Source organism: Struthio camelus, chromosome W, assembly GCF_040807025.1.
Source record: "Struthio camelus isolate bStrCam1 chromosome W, bStrCam1.hap1, whole genome shotgun sequence".
In the NCBI taxonomy this organism is placed as follows: domain Eukaryota; kingdom Metazoa; phylum Chordata; class Aves; order Struthioniformes; family Struthionidae; genus Struthio; species Struthio camelus.
In genome coordinates this window covers 52,183,788-52,204,213 of record NC_090981.1, presented here as the reverse complement: position 1 = coordinate 52,204,213, position 20,426 = coordinate 52,183,788, and the positions used below count along the sequence as shown (strand labels likewise).

Sequence of the window (20,426 nt, the reverse complement as noted above, 5' to 3'; positions counted from 1 at the left end):
GAGATGCATCAGGAATTCTAGGCTTCAGACAGGGTGGGAAATAGTTTCCCTACGCAGTTCTAGTGGTTAAGAGCCATGACTTCATGTTTGGTCACAGCTGTTTAAGTACTAGGATACTAGGAGTGTGCTAGGAGACTGTTTCCTGCTTATATATCTATCAGAAACTGTAATTTTCCAGAAAGTGTGGAAATACAAATACTCTTAATTAGCAAAATAAGGAATTCTGCAGGCTTTTGTTCAAATGTAAAGTGTTATTTCATTCTTTCTTTGAATGTTCTTAATAAAATACATTTTTATTAATCCAGACTCTAAAGAACCCTCATGGTTTTTGGTCTCATACTTCTTGTTGAAGAATTTCCTCTAGAAAGTATCTTTGTCAAAACTGTGCAGATTTTGCATACCAAAGTTGCAGTTCCAAAATCCTCTGAAATCTAAAAAAACATTCTAATTAGCTTCTATGAGCTTTGAAGAAAGCTATATGGAACATGCACACGCATTCTATGTATAATCTAACACGCATTCATCTCCCCAAGAAGTGTGGGTTCTTCCAGCTGCGATGAGAAAAGAGTATATTTCATCCTACCTTGTATACTAGAGTGGAGGTTTGATACTTTCCTGCCCACAAGCTACTCAGCTCTGAAGGCTTGGGGGATAGGATGCTTAAATAATAGTGGATAAATCAAAGTACATTAATGGGGGACTGGTACTATCATTCAATATACTTAGAAACTCCTATAGCTTTGGGAAGAAGTTATAAAGACTAATGGCTACTATTAGAGTCTTGACCCCACAAAACCTGATTCCCGTGAAACAGCTACAGACAGTTTACTGTAAAGAACCAGCCAGGTCAAACAGAAGTCAGTACTTTCCTCTTCCCTTCCCTAAATCAGACTGATTTAGCTCCTTTGATTGCAAGCACCGTATTCTAGTTACAGGAGGGAAAAGGACCATTTTGCCCAAAAGAAGCATTTAAAAGCAGCAAATGTCTGCTCCATTTCCTAAGATATTCTTTAGATCTCACGCAGAATAAAGTTTTACAATTCATGGTTGAATTTATGGATAACTAGCTGGAAAATCTGTGTGACTAATAATGACCTCTTGATTTTCAGCTTTATTCATTTAAAATAGCTGCAGGCAATACTAAAGACATATGGAGGTGTCTTTTGCTGTACTCAGCAAATAAAATTCCTTGAGTTTAAAATAGATTGCATGCAAAAAATAAAGCAAATGCTGTCCGTGGATCCCAAGCATTTTGTGGAGTGTAAAAAGTAACGCAGAAACTACTGGTTTCATCATTGTTGTTCAAGGATCACTGTATTTTAGATGACTTCAGGAATAACAAGACTGGAAGGAAACCATAGGAAACAGTTCTGGATTTGAACATGGGACAGTGAAATCTGTGGATGCTATTGCAATAAATATCATTATTTTGTTCCTCTTTTGTTATTCTTTTCAAGTAATCAGACTTGAAAGAATCACTGTCCTGAGAATCCTATGTCAACCCACAACTTATGGTTGGAGAATATCTTTTAGGAAGGCTTCTAATACCTATTTTAAAGTCTTTTAGTTAGATACAATAATAACAAATAATACAGTGGGTCAGAATAGGTAAGCGAATTATATTGGGATATGAAAACTATCCAGAACAGTCTGATCAGAGAGCGCCACTGTGGAGCCTGCCCATTCATGAAGGAGGGAGAGCTTCAGGTTTTCCGCTGTAGTTGAATAATATCTATCAATAGATGAACTACTTCCTTCCAACAGAAGAAGCATCATGAGATGAAAATCCATGAAATGCTTTTCTGGCAATGTTTCTTGACAGATTTGAGTTTTATTGTAGTCTCTGATACATCATCTATATTGCATTGATATATATATCAATGATATAATTTGCACTGTGTGCTTGTTTAGCATTGTTTAGTGCTAATGAGCTTGTTAATTGTTTGTGTTCGGCGTTTGAGTTCATTTAATCTTATTAGCTATTTGCTTGGGAGAAACTCTCAAGCATAATAAAACAGATAATATATAAAATCTCATTTACTTGAACTGGAGAGCAAGAACACAAAATGCCAAAATGTTTGTTCCTATCGAACACTTGTGTTCTTTTAAGTAAATCAAAATAATTTAAAAAAAAAGGCTTTTTGAAGAGACTAGAGTAATGAAAATATCCATGATGGCATCAAGTACACCAGGCGCCCTCAACAGTTATGCTCTCAATGTTCAATTGATTTAAATGGACTAGGAAAGACAAACAATGGCACAGGAGTGTGCAGTGAAACACAAAGGGCATGGACTATTTTCAAACAGCTTGGACAAACAAGGCTCTTTATTAGCATAAAAAGAAAGTGGCTGTAGCATATTACTCACTAATATTCCCATCTGTGGTTGGCATGGTGCATTGCCTTCAAGCTGACATGAAGTGTCAAACACTTTTCTCTTTCCTTTCCAAAAGTAAAAATGTCTTCAATTGCAATTAGTAATTACGTGCGAGTCTGCAATGAACCTGTAATTCAACTCCTATACATGTTTTTCTTTAATTACATAATCTCTTTGGACAACTGTTCCCTGGAACGTTCTAAAATGAATGTCAATCTCTGTGTTATCGGAAATGGCTATTTGAAAGCAGTAAACAATGCTAAAAATATTCATTTGTTCCTACGGTCCATATTTTATACAAATGCAATTAATTTATATGTAAAAATCACAATTTGTGTTCTGCTAGCATCAGACCTTTTCTGTATAACAATGTAGCTCTCAAAGAATAAGGAAAATGGCTCAATTTCCAAGTACGTTCTGCTGTCAAGACACTGAAGTAACAACTGCAATGATGAAGTTTGAAGTTAAGCCTGTTTGGAAGGTTATTAGCCTAATAATCAAAACTGATCAATAACATACCAGTTGCACACATATGTGGCAGTATTTCCACAGGAACATTAGGTTCAGGTTTTGGAACGGAATGAATTTCCAGAGATGACTGTTCATACCTCTATCATGTAAAATGGGGCCCCTATAGATTGCATTTTATTACTGCATTAGGGTGATAGAATACTCCGGACAGGAAGTTCTACATGCCTGAAAGACAGACCTGAGGAAGACTGATTTGGGAGAACTGCATGAGGATGAATGACATAACCCATATGATAACTTTTGAGGAATTAGCATTAGTTGGCCCTTTGTAAGGGCAAGAGTTTTGGTACCAAGATGAATTTCGCAGTTCTTAAATGTATCAATATGCCACTGTAAGTTTTCCCCCTGTTGCTGTGTGATCCCTAAACATTTTTGATTTGGAGAAAACAACTGAGCGTGTAGGAGCAGCTCAACTCTGGCACCGTTTGCGATATTGCATCAGTTTATCAGTCTTTGCTGGATGTCTACCTGGACTGGCTGCCCTAGCAACAATTTCCTGTTTCCAGTTTATAAAGATCTATGAAAAAAATTTTTTCCTCTGGGAAGCAGTACAGCTTAGCTGTCAATGTGACTTCTATCCATTAACTCTCAGTTCATTTCCTATATAAATTACACTCCAAATGTAATTATTCAACTTTCTGTGTCACATTCGTGTTTGATTAGAGATTGAAAATAAACTCCAAAAAAACCCAAAATAACAATAAACATTTGCCTTGCAGACAAAATGTGTCCACAAACAGATAAATTGTGCTGATTTAGGAAACAGTTAGAGTCAAGTAGTTAGCTGGTTCATTAAAGGATACCAAATTGGTCCTGTCTGCACGGAACAGATTTCTTAGTTTAGGATGGTATACAGTAATATGTAGAAAATTAAGAAATACAGTGAATTAATATTGTATGCACAGCTTTGTTCTGCAAGGACACAAAGAATAGAATTAAAGCAAAAGTTCACTTTACTAGGTGCAGCAATTAATGTGTTGTAGTAATAAATAAATTTGTTAACTACTATATTAGTCTTATACTGCTCTCCATATTGAAATAACATAAAAGTAATTAGCAGTTTCTATGAGTTCGTGAACCCCAGAAATTTCTTAAGAGCTTTGTACCTTTTTAAAGCTATAGCAGGTTTCTTATCATCTGTCACAGACTTAACATTACAGGATATATCCAGCTGAGGACAGCTGCCTATTGTTTCAGTTCCTCAGCAGGGAACTCCTGTTTCATCGTGTAGCAGGCATACCCATTGCTGTGTAAATGGGCAAGCAACTATTTTGACCATCTGGCAACTTTCAGCAGCAGAAGAAAGATAGAAAATCAAAGCCATTTAAAGGTTTGGGTCAGTCCGGTCTAATCCATTAGGGAATATTTTAAGGGAACAGGACAGCGGATTAGATTTCTTCTATTTATTTTATAGAAAAAGTAAGTTACTAAAGTATTACGGACAGAACTTTGATGTATGATGGTTCGTTTGATTCACCCATGCTTTTATGCCTTTTTATAGCAAGTCCTGTATGTCTTCAGAGCAAGTTTCCCAGAACTACCAGGTTTAGGTTATTCTGCCTTTCTAACCTAACCCTTCATAACAGCAACTCTTTAGTATGGTGCTAAGACCAATAGTTCTTCCTTCAAGCTTCTGAAGTTGTCCACTGACCACAAACTAGCTAAATGGCACTTTCTTGCAAGAGGGTCGCAGGAAGGGACTCTAACTTTTAGCCTGGGGTACTCTGATTCCAGCTTTAACATAGGTAAGGTGAGAGAGACTCTCTTTCTTTAGCAAAGGACTACATAAATTTCAATCTATTCAAGAAAATTTAATGAATAATTTTCCTGAGATACCACATTCTTCAGAAATGGAACTATTTCCCAGTTCTGTGTTGACTTAACCATCTCTAATATAGAAACACAAAAGCTGTTTCCTATGATAAAAATTTGATTGCTTTAATAGGTACTTCTGTATGCCTGCCTCTTTTTTCTTTTTAAGTTCCGGAAAACATCAAATATATCTATCTTTATGTTTTTCTAACCTTTTAAGATATTCTTTTTGTCTTCTAATATAGCATCACTAGTGCACAAAATGGAAAACCTAGGGATATGCTGCCCTTCATTATAGACACTTAATGTGACTAACAGCAGGTCTTCTGATTACAGTTAGAATGTAGCTTACACCAATTAATGAGTACCAGTGATTTATTTTCTCCAAAATAATGATTAAATGCTATGCTAGATAACTGTGCAGATTTTCTTTTGCATTTGTTTTGTAAAACAACATTGACATTCACAGTAATCAAGATTATGGTGATAAAAAAGTGATTGACATCCCCCAAGTCCACATCTATACAGTGGATGGAAATGAAAAGGCTCAGGTAACCCTTGGCTAAATATATGCATGTGTTCAGTCCTCTACTTAAGAAACCTTAAAATACAATCACTCCATAATAAGAACATTACTGCAGCAAAGGAGAGAACCTAAGAAAGAAGGAAGACAATTCCTGCTGTTTGAAGTCAGGTCTTTAATCTGGACTGTCTGAAAAAGTTGAGAGGAAAGGAAGGTTTGCAAAAGCTATACCTTCTCCAACGCTACTAAATATGGAGCTACACACAAGAGAGTCTGAGTTTGTTAGAGTGAGCAATAGCACATGCTGCCTGCATGACCCTTTTCATTTTAAACCTGTCAACCACAATTGTCTGTAAATCATGATGATTGCCTTCAGATACAAGGGCTCCTCAACTGAAGAGAGAGTTCATAAAGGAGGTCTGGATATAGCGCTCTGAGTTGTTACTATTTTGAGGGGGAACTGAACATAACCAATTACAATTAAGGATCCAGAACAACTTCCTTAAAGCTTCAGTTTCAGTCTCCTGTCACTTTTTGAACTCTTTACCTAAATCTAACTTACATTTAACTATTTGTGAAGGTTGTTGCCCTTATATAGTCATCCAACTCAAGAAAAGAAAATGGGTTAGTTTCTTTCACTTTTTTATTGCTTGTTCTCAATCATTTGAAATTTCTGGCTCTCAAGTCCTTGACACATGAGCTCTAAGCATGTTCATTGTCTATTTTTTTATTTATTTTAATGGGGCAAATAAAAGAAATAGAAGATGTGCCCTAATCAGGAAGGTTGTAATAGAAAAAGATTACAAAGAGGTGAATTACATCCCTAACAATATAGTGATTATATACAAAAAATGCAAAACTTTATCGCATTCAGTAAGCTACAGATTCATGCTTACTGACTTGTGGAATTCTCTCCTCATTGCAAGTTAGGAATGCAACTCCTCTCCGCAAACATCTGTCCCTCCCTGCCAGCAACCTTACCAGCTGAGATAATTTCTCCGTCATGAGAATGTTCCATATTTATCATGTCATATATCTGAAGAGAGGAAGAGAGTGAAACGAGGACTGAAGAGAATGTTTGCTTCAAAGTTGGAGGAATACTTACGCTACCAAGTAATAGTCAGTAAGTAATACTAGGTAAGTAATACTAGGCTTTTTATTCTTTTTATTCCTGTTATGAAACGGAATATCAGCTCCCACAAAAAGTATTGTATTGGTCCCTTTCATCCAGAAAGATGTGTCCTATGGACACAATCACCATGTGGAAAAAAAAGAGGTTTTGTCTCCAAAGCTGCTCTGAGAGAAGAAGGAACCTTCAGAAGACTTCATTCAGACATGAATTAGAAGCTGCTGGAGATAGGTAGCCTTTAAGGGCATTTCTCAACAATGTTTCTGATCTAACATATGGGTGGAGGATGTTCTGCTCTTTTGCTATATTTCTTTCCATTACTCTTTTCCCTCCATGTTTCTCTCACAAGCCCTCATTTGCTTAACCTTTGTGTATATATCAAAGGCTTAGTACGGTAAAGGGTCTAACTAGAGAGAGTCTATTCTTATCTTTTCTGGTAGCATTTACATTGGCAGAGAGTTCCATTCATTTTATTGAGATATCACCAGTTTTCTGAGGAAAAAAATCATTCTTCTGAAAAGAATTACTTAATGTTCATTAACCTAAACCAAACCACAACTTTGATAGGATTTATGGGGGAATTCTTATTGTTTAAATTAAATGCCTATTAACGGGTAAGCAACCTTTCATATTTACTTGGAGTTTGACAATAAGCCTGAAAGTTTGCTGGTTTCATTATTTTGATCCAAATTTGTCTTTTATGCCACCAACCTCTGAGAAGCCTGTTTCTTCAAATAAGTCTTATATCAGTCGATTTCCATGAATAAAGCTTAAGACATGACTTTGTAGTAGCTCTGAGAAAAGCAGCATTATAACATGCTAATCTGGATATTTTGAGACTTACTCAGCACAGGCATCATTACTACCATCTGAAATTCATTAAAACAACTGATAGAGCCTTTAAAATATTACTTAATGTGATATAGATAAATTTTGATACAGAAAAAGATATTTTGAGCATAAATTAATTTTCAAGATGGGTAAGAATGCCATAAGCCCACCCATTTTTAGCCATTCTGTAATGACTTCTATAATTTTTGACAAGACTGATTTGGATTTTTTGGAAGTATGAGGAAGTCCTCATACTTCCTCTATGTAAATACTGATATATTTTATTTCAGTGTAATCTGCTTAATATAGCTTGACAGTATAATTTTTTTTTCCAGAAAGGTAGTTGTAATTACTTTTACATCAAGAAAGTGAGCCAAATACACATGGTTAAAATATAATTGCATTTATAAAAAGTGGCATATTGTCTGCCTAAAGAGCTATTTTACGTTTTTTCCTGACTTGCCTTTTATTCTTTCTCTCTGAAGATACTTCAAATAGCTGTGGCCACATGTTTCATGACTAAAGTAAACAGAGGCAGCAACGTTTCTTATATCCTACCTATTTTCTCCAAGCCTTTTGAGAAAGTTGTTTGATAGAAGACAAACTTAGGATCATTAAACAAAGCAGAAATGCAAGTCCTTATTCTACCTCAAATGCCATACATAATAGGGCATCCATACGTTCCCATTCTGCTTTATCAAAGGATTCTTTTACTAATCTTGAAAAATTCACAATTTGGCTGATATTCATTGTATCTTCAAAATGTTTTTAAAATGTTAAGCTTAACATAACTAAGTGCCTAAATGAAAACATAGGTATAGTATTGGCTGAGTCAAAGGCCCAAAGTTACTTTGTTCCATTCATCTGTGCCTACTTTTGTACAGATGGATGCCTGTTCCCTGTTGAAAACAGCCACTGAATTCCTTATGTATTCAGTACTATGCCATATTCATCTTGATTCTGGCAAACAACAAGAGTTACAAATTAAACAATTCAAGTTGAATTTAAGTGGACCGTAAAAATATTGCACTTCATTTTCTTTTTCATTAAATTATTAGACAAATGATAAGAGGCTGTCAGTTCTGAATTCTGGAGACAAATATTTAGATTGAATTCTTTTGTGCAAAAGTGGAAGGCACTTGCAAAATATTCTTCTGCATTATCTATATTTGTCACCTCAGATTTCCAAGGTACACTGATGTGACATTTTGGTTGTGTCTTACTCATAAAGACCAAATTAAAAGTCATTTACACTACTTACGATTTTGCAGAATTAGAACTATAATTTGGGCTGAAGTGTGTCTTATATAGATAGTATACGTTACCATTAGCATTGTTACTATTATTAATATTGTTAAATACAAGTTTTAATTATTGCTAATTAATAGAACTCTTAAAACTAAATCAACTTCTACCTTCTGGCACTGCAGAGTACATTATTTTCATTCTGAATTTTTAGAATGTGTCTTAGACTTTCAGAACAGTAATCTTTCCAAATAGCAAAAAGTTCTTCCGATTGCATGTTATTTTTTGTATAAACTGTTATGTTAAAAAATGTCCTGATGCAGCACAAGGAATTGTGCTATACCATGATGGTGCTAAAGAAGTTGTATTACCAGAATGGCAGACTAGTCTGTGCCAAAAACGCATTTCATGTTTAGGACCTCATGCAGGCTTTTAGAAAAAAAAAAAACTTTTAGAAAAATTTCAGTGATTTAGAAATCAATATTGTTCACCTGAAAACTATTTTATGAATGAGTTGGTATGGAGATATGACATCCTCCTACCTTAAAGCATTTAACTATGTGCTTGCCATTAAGAATATGAATAATCACACTTCAGAAAAAACGCTTATAATTAATTATGTATTTCAATACGGTGCTAGATTGGGGTATGAATACTGAGAGACTTAATTCATCACCACTTTAGGTAATGAGTAGCCATATACACTATTTTTGCAAAATGTAAAACTGTATCATATTGTATTGTCCAGGTAAAAATTACAAGGTGCAAAGCAGTGAGTAATAGGGCACTTTAACAGCATTTTCTCTGTCTGTAATCAATATTATACTGCAAATGTTTAAAAGTAGCTCAGCAAAAGGAAGTACCTACAGTGTACCTAGAAGAAAAGAAGTGGCAAAATATAATTTGAAGTGACTCAACATTTCCCATGGTATTATTTTCCACTGCACTGGTCTAAAATATACTGACAGTTGCTGTTCTGAAATAGGGAAAAGCTCCATAAATAATAGGTAGGTCAAAGTAGTTCGGTCTAATTGGTCTTCTACAAACTGAAGCAAATCCAAGATACAATTTATTAGAATTTCAAGTATGGAAGGATAACTGTTAAAACAGTATTCAATAATTTAAGCAAAAAAATTAAAATATTTAAAAATTTAAAGTATTCCATGAACTACATGGACATACCAATGTTAAAATAAATAACCAGAAAAAGAAAAGATGCTGTAGTATGTCTCCAAATTCTATGAAGTAGGGGTGAAAATCTGCTTTATATTTAATTTTGCTGCATAAAGAATGATATACAGCAGAGTTCCTAATATCTTCCTCTGAAAGAATAAAATAAACCATATATTTTCTCCTATTACAATGCAAGAAGTGGATCATTACATATTCAAATTGACATTCAGCAACTCTCGTACAAGTTATCATAAAAATTTTTTAAAAATCACATGTACTTCCTCATTTTCAACATATGTGGAAGCTCTTAGAAAAAAATCTTTCTTAGCAATGTGGGTTTTTCTTAGTCTACAGACTGGTTTATTGAGCTACTCCAAGTGGCATAATACCGCTGAGATCCTCACTGGGTGAAAAAAAAGAAAAAATAATGGGGAGAGAGAACCCCAACAGACATGTCACAAGCTGGGTACTTCATGGGGCCCCCAGAGCTAAGATAATTGCTAAAAATGTACCTACACTTCCTACGCACTCTTTCACCTACTTGTAACTACAAAATACCGAAGGAAGGAATCAGTTTGGATTTTCCTGGCAATATCAGCATTCCCTTAGCTCTGTTAAAAACAGAAAAATATCGTATGAAGGAAATCCTGTATAAACACAGGTGGGAAAACAGATGGAGAATGGAAAAGATAGTAGGGACACAAGCCTTATCTTATGTCCCTTCGGGGGGAAGGAAGTTTTGCCAGAGACTTCAGCAAGAGTAGGATGAGCAGGATGAGACCCACAGTGAATAGTCAGACACCTGTCCACCAGCAAGAAAGCAAACACAGTGACAACAGAGACCTGAATGTGTTCCCAGAAATCCTCCTTTTGGAAGTTCTGCTTAAGGCTCACTGGTTGGAAAGCGGTGGTTTTATTTCTTTTTTCTCTTTTTAGGAGTGTCGGCCCCAATCTAATGTGCCATTTAAGCACAAAATGCAGTTCAGGCCATACTTAAGTGGATCAGGTCCGCATGCTCAGATTATTTCCTTTGATTCCACAGAGCTGGCAGCTGAAGGGGAATGGGGCATCATGAGACCAGTGCTGTTCATCAAAGTACTTTCCAGTAGCTTTGGGACAGCTTTTAACCTTTATGCCAGCTCACAGTGGTAACAATCAGGCAAGTCATAAAATGGCATAGAGTACCTATTCTCATTCTCCATCTCACCATCTCACTGGCAGGAAGGGAAGATGGAAACAGAACATTTCGAGCCATGAACAAGCAGAACAGTCACAGGGCAGTGAGAAGCAGCTGTGCAAAGCCCAATTTTACAGGGAAAGGCCAGTTTTTATCACATTTTCAGAAACTGGCTGTGTTTTCTACTGAACTAGACCAAACTGTCTGTGGCCTTGGTTCTCTACAACAAAAAGTGAGTATGATAAAGAGAGGAAAGATTGTGCTATTTTACATACTTGTTGCAACTACAGCTGAGAAGGTACATTAAGTTACAGATTTTGACACTATTTATTCACTGGAAAAGTATCTGCATCCGGAAGACAAAATCTTATTGTGATGACTAACGGAGCCCTAAGAATATAGAATGAAAGGAGCTCAAATGGGGAACAAACTGAGTAAGAGGAAGGAATTCTTAGCAAGAAATTCTTTTACCAAAACAAATTTCTGTTTAGTTAGTGAGTCACTCTCCCTTGTTTGTTGTTGCTATTAATCATAAGATGCTTTGAATCATCAACATATATAATATTATTATGCAGTCATTCTGATAACATTGACTCCAGCAAAAAAGAGAACTCACTGGTATCAGTGGTATCACACCAGTTTATACCAATGAATGTAAATGAGATTAGTATTAGGCTCATTAGATATATTAAAATATTATTTCTGCTCTGTAAAACCAAGGTAAATTATGTACTGTATGCTTCTCTATAAGTAAATGACTCATATTTGTGGGCTTCATCTGTAAAGACTTCAAAATCTTTGCCTTTTATCAATTTGGTATTCGTCTAATGAGGAAGAAATACACAATCTGTCCAGTCTCTCCTCCTAATACAAAAAGGTCTTTTAGTAATTTCTAATACAATTATCTGGCATTCAAAAGATTCAATAAAACCAAAACCCAGCAATTTCCTCCCTACCATTTTCTACCATAATTATACAGTGAAGAAGTTTGAAATACTCAGGTATTAAAGAGGAGAAAGAGAAACATGTATTGAAACAAACAGACAGAATAAAAAGATTTGGGGTCTCATTCTCCACTGCTCTATACTTAATAAATACTTCACATTTTGAGTATTTTAAACTCCACATATTCAAAATCATGGACCAGATGACAAAAACAAATAAATAATTTAGCAGTCACAACATCCTCAAAATACATTTGCTCATAGCTTTTCACGTGCCTCCTGATTCTTCTTCACAGGAGCATCGAATTCAGGTTTACAATTCAGCTAGTTATAAACACACATACAGTCAGGTATCTCTGTTTGCCATTTGAAAGGGGTAGGTATAAGCAACCTCCTGCTCCTTCATCAACTCTTAAGTGACAAGCAGATGACCAGCTTTCTGTCATCTGGATGCTTTAGCCCTATTCACCCGCTTTCTTGCTCTTTGCGTTTTCTTCTCTTTTCCATCAACCTCATGCCCACCACATTACCCTGTACTCCTGCTTTCTCTCTCTCTAATTTCTTTGCATCCCTTACCACTTGACGTCTACCTACACAGTCCTCATCTCTCTGTTGACCCCAACCCACTCCCCAGTCTCTTTTGACCTCCGCTATTGATTTCTCCTGTGTGTTAACACAGCCCACTTTCTCCTGACCTTTGACTCTCTCCTGACCCTTTTCATTCACATTTTTCTGTCTGTGCGTGTCCTACACAAACAGCTAAAAGTGAAGGTTATAATTTTCATATTTTCATTTCAAGGTGGCCACCTTGTTTGACCGCAGCTGCAAACCGTGTCACTCTCGGTGACAGATGTTCCATTTCCTCTGATTTATAAAGAGAAAAGACATATTTACTGCTTTGCTGATAGTAGCACCAGTCCCATTGTTAATACTGGGGAAGTGGAAGCCACTAGAAAATAGAGGAGAAAAGTGAAAGAAGTCATCAGAAATTCACAAAGATCTTTAGGAAAACCGAAAATTGCTGTATTTGCTTGAAAATAACAAGACGTGGAAATGCCGTATCAAGGAGAAGAGGTATAGAGTGTTAACCTGGAATGCTCCGCTGTTGCCTACGGTCTACACCATTTCGTTGATGAAGAAATAACTATAACTGAACAATGTAGCAAAAATTAGTATCATGTACTCCATTGCCCATTTCTTGTCCCTTCTACAAAAACTCAGGCAAGCATGCCATGGGAGGGCAGAGCTTATAAGGAAGGGCATTGAAGAATTAAAGTTACTGTTTTTTTAAATGATAGCAAAAGGCAAAGGAAAATGGACTCTCCTAAATCTTTATGAAACAATCCTTCCACTGATCCATGTCTATTCAATACATAATTTATGATAATCTCTTTAAAAGATTTTTGTGGTCATTACTGCAAGTATTTAAAAGAACATAACCAAACTCAAATCACACTTTTTTTCTGAATATATTTATCATCTACTTTGCTACTCCAATGATTAGCAGATCTTTTTTTGGTATCTTGACTGCAGATTTGTGGAACGTAGATCAGTCAACCTTTCTGCCTTACTCAAGGCAGTTTTCCCCGATGCCTGCTTTGTATATTCCATCAAAAGTGAGGAGCAGGGGGAGGACAGAGACAGCCGAGCAAAAAGAATCATACCAGAAATTTCTTCTGAATTCATACTTGCAAATGGAATAGATTTGAAGGATGATTATATCCTTCCATTAGCAGCAGAAAAAATAACTGTTGGGATGAAAATCAGCATCCTACATTGTGCCGGGCCAAAAATGCTCCTGTATACAAAGCTCAAGATTAGATTTGTGAAAGCACTTAAAGGTTAAGGGATGCTCTTCCCACAGCAATGCCAAGGAACAAATGTGGTTTGTCTCTACGGCTGCCGCCTGTACTTACTCCTTCCCTCCACACAGGAGAACCCATTGAACCCAGATGAGGACAGGGACTGACGGTAGTCAAGCCCAGATCCCTGAAGGGCTCTCTGGAGGCACCACCCTGCACTTCCCTCAAAAATCAACTGAGAATCTAAAGCAAAGCTGAAACGTAATTTGATTAATCATTTCCATTAATGGTTAGCCAGACACATTCTTTCTGAGGAGAATTTCCAAGCAATTGTAAGACTTAGCTAGTTTCATATGAGACTGTTAAAACACCCAGATCCATAGGGAAGAGTGGCTTTTAATTAAGAAAAAAGATTAGACCAGAGAATTTAAGTGTTCATCAGCATCTCAGTCCTCAAACTTCCAACTAGTTTCCCTCTTTATTACTGCAACTTTCGATTTTCCAGGCTCTCACCCTCCTGAAAGTCTCCATTCAAATCTCTCCCAAATTTTGCTAACACTGCTTTGGCTCTTGGCTTTCACATTAACCTCCAGTTTTTCAACAACACCAGGGTGTTAGAGTTGATACAATGATGTCAGTCCTAAAAGTTTAAAATATTGAAAAGTAATAAACATATTCCAAATGCAAGGTGGGATATTTGTGGCACCCTATGTGATTTCTCAGGGAAACCTGACCCTTCTGAAATCTTCCCCAGATCCAGGCTCCCTAGGAAGCCCATGCTCTGGGACATGCCCAACATCCAATACTTAATGTCTCTGCGCAATAGGTTCTGGGCACTTCCATTTTACAGGAAATGTTTAAACTGAAAAAAACCTGCTCAGGTCTGAACATCCCCCCCCCCCCCCCCGTCTGATCTTCTCATGCTGGAGAGCTGGAGTGTTTATATATGTTTACTGGGTAACAGCTGGGGGCTGTAAGTAGTAACTTGAAGTTATAAGCCGCAGCTGCTTAAATGGTATCTCAGGTTCAGACTTTGCATGTCTTCATTAGGCAAAAAAGGGGTCACCAATCTTAGAATTTGAACACAGACAGGTTCTTCCGGCTTGTTATTGTTCCACTGTGCAGCATTTCTTGTGTCTGTCCAGTGTGCATGCTTTGTCTGGTACTGACAATGCTGTTTAGACCTATCCTTGGCTACTCGGGTCAGGAAGCTCCCCTTAGACTCCGATACACAGTTCTCCAGAGAGAATTAGGATTTAGGGCACTTTCTTTCTCAGGTTTTTTCTCCCCATATGCTTGCCCTTCCTCCCTTCTCCTCTCCAGCTACATCCAGCAGTAGCTATTCCCATTTCAGATGTATCAGATGCATTTGCCCTCATTTTTGCACTCGGTGTCTCTGCAGTTTGCAAGAGCAATGCTACTTCAGTACACAGCGTAATAAGTTCTTGTGGTGCCTGGATATTGCAAATGGCTTATTTTTTTGTATGCATTCCTGTTAAGAAAGGTAGTGGATGAACAGGATGAGCTGAGTAGTCATTTGGACTGTAACAACAGGCTGACAGTTATGTAAAATACTTTCACGTGGCAATCTCCTCTGATCCTCTGCTGGTTCAGAAGGGTATTATAGCCAGATTCAGAATACAGGCTCTCGTAAACTCATTTTCATAAACTGGGGCACTGCTAAACATATAGGGGACCAAGACCAAGGTTGCTCTGTTCCTTCATCCTCAGCATTTACCTTCTCTTTCTCCTTAATCTCCTCTCTTCAGCATCTACAGTTTAAGCCCATGGAATAAGCACAAGACTTCTTTATCAAAGTGCTTCTACAAGTACTGGTACAAATCACCTTGCAAAGGGTACTGCAGAGTGACAAGGCCTGTTGGTCAGATCATTAAGAGTTGCTTCAGTATATTATTCTAAAATGGGATTAGCTGAGTAACTCCACAGCCCAATTCAAACACGAACTGAGCCCAATTCACTTTTCTAAGCTCTCCACTTCAGTGTTCCAGCTAAATGCCACTGATTAGGCTTCCAATTTAACATTTTCTGAAAGGCTTTTGACTCAATTCTGGGATGATTCATGGTATTCAACAGAAAATTAACAAAAAAATCAACTAACTGTAACCGTCATGGGCAGTACACACAAACATTCAATCAGGTTCTGGAAACCAGCCTTGCTGCTACTGTAAGATGCAGACACCTATTCTATTTCACAAAGATAATTCACCATCACAGGAACATAAATTTCATACTGGTCAATTGCTATATGTAAAATAAATGATTACTTTCATTCAAATATGAATTTTCAGCTACCTTCACCTAAATGAAAATCTTTTTTTATTTGGATTCCTGGATGAATTTAATTTGGACCAAAATTCATGTCTGCTTCTCCTTAATACACTTCTGTCAGAGAGCTATCTAGTCAAAGAGGGAGTGCAGTTTCTTATACTTTCTTTAACTGGAAGGCTAATCAATACAGCATGCTAAGATTCAATGAAAAAGCACTAATAACAGTCTGAAACATCCACGAAAAATACCAAAATATCCCATATAAAAAATGGTCTATGGTCTTTTATCCACTGTCTAATTTTGTAAATTTTACAGTGATTTTTACTTTTCAAAAGTACTTTATATTCATGACTGAAAATTTGTATCCCTTTTCAATCCTATTTATTTTACTTTTAAGGTTACTGTGCAAATTATTGTATTTTTATCAAAATTAAAGCCTGTTAAATAACAGCACTCTTAATTCAAAATCACTTCAAAATTCAGGACAATTTAACCAAAGGAAATATTTCAGGAAGGTTATCTGTATCCTCAATAGCTATCCTTTCAATAGTAAGCAGACTTGAAATGTATTACTCAGAAATACTTAATGCACTCTTCCCCGCCTTTGGAATTACCCAGGCAACAGATATTCAGCAGACTTATTCTGATGTCTCTATATGTCTGACATTTGAACAAGTTTTATTCTAGTGCGTTCACTTGAATGTTATCATTCATCTTCTTCCTACTCACCTCCAAAGTAAGAGCCATCTGTCAGCTTCAACTCCTTGTTGGATTTGGTGATGACACCTGCGACACCGTGCTGAATGAAATACATCTTTTTACCCACAGCCCCTTCTCGGATAATATAATCGCCAGGTTGGAACACCTCAAATCGCAGCTTGCTCAGCATAGCAGTCACAAAATTTGGGTCTGCATTAGCGAAAAGAGGCATTGTAGCAACCAGCTTGCGACAATTGAAGTTGACAATCTCCTAAATGGGAAGGAAACAAAATAATAATAGTCAGCAAATATATACGTATGATGGGCAATGAAAAAAGACTTTCTGCTGTTTTCACAAATAAGTTTTTTATGTACATATTGGATTCTTCTGTTTTTCTGTGCCTAATTTTCAGTCTTGTCATTAAATTTTCATCTCTGTTTCTAGTGAAGTGACTGAAACAATAGCGCAGTAATGATTTGTTTTAATAAGGTCAAATGTTGTCTTTTTCAGGTGATTTTCACAGGTTATTTAATATTCTCCTTGGTTTTCAAGGAAAAAAGTGACAGAAAGATAAAAATTTAATAGGAATTACACTGGCTGCTAACTTGTAAAAGAATATGGATAAGATTGTGCTGCAGTAGTTCTATTAAGTGATTAAAGTTATATAAGTAGAAAGTTTAGCCTCATGTTTTTAAATATCACACCAGTAACGTCCTTCTGATTGATAGTCACAACTGCAGTGGTAGTATAAATGTACATTATAGTTGGCTGCAGAGCCAACTGAAATCAACAGAAAAATTTCCATCCTGGTGTTTAATTCATATCACTAAGCACAGAGAAATACACTCTTGTCCTTCAAAGAAATGAACATACAGTAGACCAGAAAGCACTACTGTCTTCCTATGCCTGCTACAGGTCCTAGGAACAACCTTCCTAGGTGCTACAAATACAGGGTGTTTCCCACCAAGACTATTAATATTCACAGAGCTAAGTATGAGCGCATCTATGTGAGAGTAGCACCAAACAGTTACAAATGTTCTTCCTACCTTAAACCAAAAAATGAACAATTCCTGAAAGAATTTTAAATTTAATCTTGCAGACCTTACTGTATCCTAGGAAAATGAACATGGTCAGTTGTTATACAGCTGTAAAGAGGGCACTGAAGAACTAGGACTAATCGGTATTATATTGCAAGAGGAGTTTGGACAAGCAACAGCTACTGAGTTTAATTAGCAACCACAACATGACAGGAAGAGCATATATGATAATCTGCATATAAATTCAGAGACAAAATAAAATAAACATACAGCCAGAAGTCACCTAACTGCTCTGGAAACCTAAATATTGTTTCAGTGTCAGCAGAGTATGCTTAGCATTTCTTACACCAAACAAAGCCTTGGCGACAGATGCAAAGGAGGCATCCCAGCTACCAGCGCTCTCACCCACCCGAACTGAGACTCTTTAAGCCTCCTCACGTTCATCTTGGACGTTGCTCTTTCTATGCATCTACTATCCCATGCTTATATATCACAAACATCCCACGCAGCCTGCTCTCTGTGCAGCAAACTCAGATACACTTGTCCACAATTCAGATAAATTCCTTCCTTCTCCTTGTACTCCGGTTTGATATCAGGCTAGCAGACATGATGGAAAAATGTAGATAATTCCACAGATTTTTAAGCATAAGAACAAAAGCTTAATGGGTTCTTCAATTCAGTCCCCTTCCATCAGGGAAGGAGGTGGAGATCTCCCTTTGAAGGGAAGCCATTGGCTACTAAGGCATTTAAGAAGCATGGAGATGATATAAGAGTGAAGAGACAACCACCTTTCCCAGAGAAATTATGCCCTTTCAAAAAAAATCCAGTGGAACCTGGAAAAATAATGTGAAGCAAAATGTACCACCAGGCACCTGGGAAGCAGAAAGCAGTTATCTCTAGCAATGACTTATTTTCCATTAAAAAAAAAAAAACGGTAAAAATTACTTCCTTTTGCTACTCCTAGGAGAGACTTATGACATCTTCTGACAGTCCCTCAAGGAAGTGTTATTATATAATGACAACGTGGAAATAGAAGTGTCTTTAAGCAGAAGTGAACATTGACTTTTGACAAAGAGCAATAGAGCGATTCCCTTTGACCTTGGTCTCTCAATAGCATCACATCTCTCTACTGAGATACACACTATATATGCCTTTTTTCTTCCTTTTTTTTTTCCCTCTGGAATGAGCCAAGGACATACATAAATTATATAATTTTATATAATTATCATTTAAGGCAGATTTAATTCCAGAATTATTGGGTTAAAGATAGAGTGAATGAAGAGTAAGATGTTACATCTTTGAAGTCAATCACTAAACTCCAATTGAATTCAGTGGGAATATGACTTCATCAAGAACATTTTATATGAGAATTATTTATGAGCAATGGAAATAGAACAACACTCCCCTTTCATCACTTTTCACTGTCCTGCCTCTCTCTTTCACCCTCTCAGATTGCCATAGTTCCCCTTCTTATGAGTGTTTCATCATGCCTGAAACACCGCACAATGTATAGACTGCACAGCTAATTGTAAAGATGTTGGATTAAGACAAGATGAGAAGGATGTGAGACAAGAATATACTTCTTCAGGGCTACAAGAAAGTTGAAATGTAGAGAATACATGGCCGGAATGGAAGTCAGAAAAGATGGGAGGAAAAGAGCACTGAGATTTGTAAAAACTCAGAGGCTCCTAGTTATAGAAAGGAACAGTGGCTATGACTCCCACTGAGCACAGACAAAGACACGACTGCTCCTGGTGCTACTAGATAGTATGGTACTACTACTACATACATGACATCAGAATGTCAGCTTAAAAAAAAAGGGGGGGGGGGCGAGTCTTCTTATTTGTAAAAATAGGCAGAAAAATAGAGGCAAGATGTGGTGCTGTTTGCCTGAATCTGAAAATAATCTCAGACAATAGCTCTGCAAGGTTTGAACTACCTGATATGTGTCACTGGCATTTATAATCCGTGAATTCTGTTGACTCTTTAAGTCCAGAGGAGTAGTCTCAGGTTACCCCTTTATATAAATGCTGTATGATAGGACAAATATTAAAAAGAGATCCAACCTGACTTGCTTGTCTTTCTAAGGGATGAGGAAGGGATGTTCTCTTTCTAATCTAAATAAGTAACAAGGAACTTCTTTTCCCAGTTAAAGCTTCAGCCTCTGGTTCTCTGACAAGGAAAGGTTATTCTCTGCTCCCACTGCTCACAGTATGGTGGCATTGCACAGGAGTCCTATACTACATTCTCGGTTCTGTATGAGACTGCCTATCTGTGGTCTTGGCTGATGCTAGAAAGCTGCCAATAACTATTACTTTTCTTGCCTTGCTCAGGGACTTTTGAGTAGACTTGCTGCTTGTTTTCTATTTCTGGAAGTGAAGAACCTCCCTCTCGCACATCTAGGAGGCAGAGAAAGGAAGTCAGTAATGAAAGGAAGAATTGAGTTGAAATGGTATAGAAGCTGCTGAATAAACGCATAAAAGGCAGGGAGAGTGAAAAGTTCAACTACAGTCATGATCAGAAAGAAAGAAAAAACAAAACTAGGTGGAGTGTTATTGAGAGACAGAGAATGGAACGAAAACAAAAAGAAGAAATGCAAAGGACCTAAAACAATCGGCAATAAGAGACGGTAAGGTTGACTTCAAAGAAGTTCCTGAAAGAGTAAGAGCATGGGAGTACAGAAACTGGACAACAGATGTTTAGAATAAAAACTGAAAGCTGGAGTGGATGAAGAACACAAAAAGGGAAATTGGAGAAAAAGATAAGTTATAAGTAACATTTTAATAACTTCATAGCAGAGCACAGAGGTGAGAATTCAGGCCTGCACAGACCCATCCAAACCCAGAAGGAAAGGAAT

General features: G+C 36.9%; 1 protein-coding gene across 2 annotated transcripts in view; it reads right to left on the bottom strand.

The window, feature by feature from the left end:
• The window catches only part of LOC104146894 (potassium/sodium hyperpolarization-activated cyclic nucleotide-gated channel 1), a 218,465-nt gene that overhangs the window by 7,471 nt on the left and 190,568 nt on the right, over positions 1-20,426 (bottom strand). For both annotated transcript variants that reach the window (XM_068925895.1, XM_068925897.1), the window contains one exon: positions 16,562-16,802. In XM_068925895.1, coding sequence (XP_068781996.1) covers positions 16,562-16,802 — 241 coding nt within the window. The remainder of the gene's footprint in view (positions 1-16,561; positions 16,803-20,426) is intronic.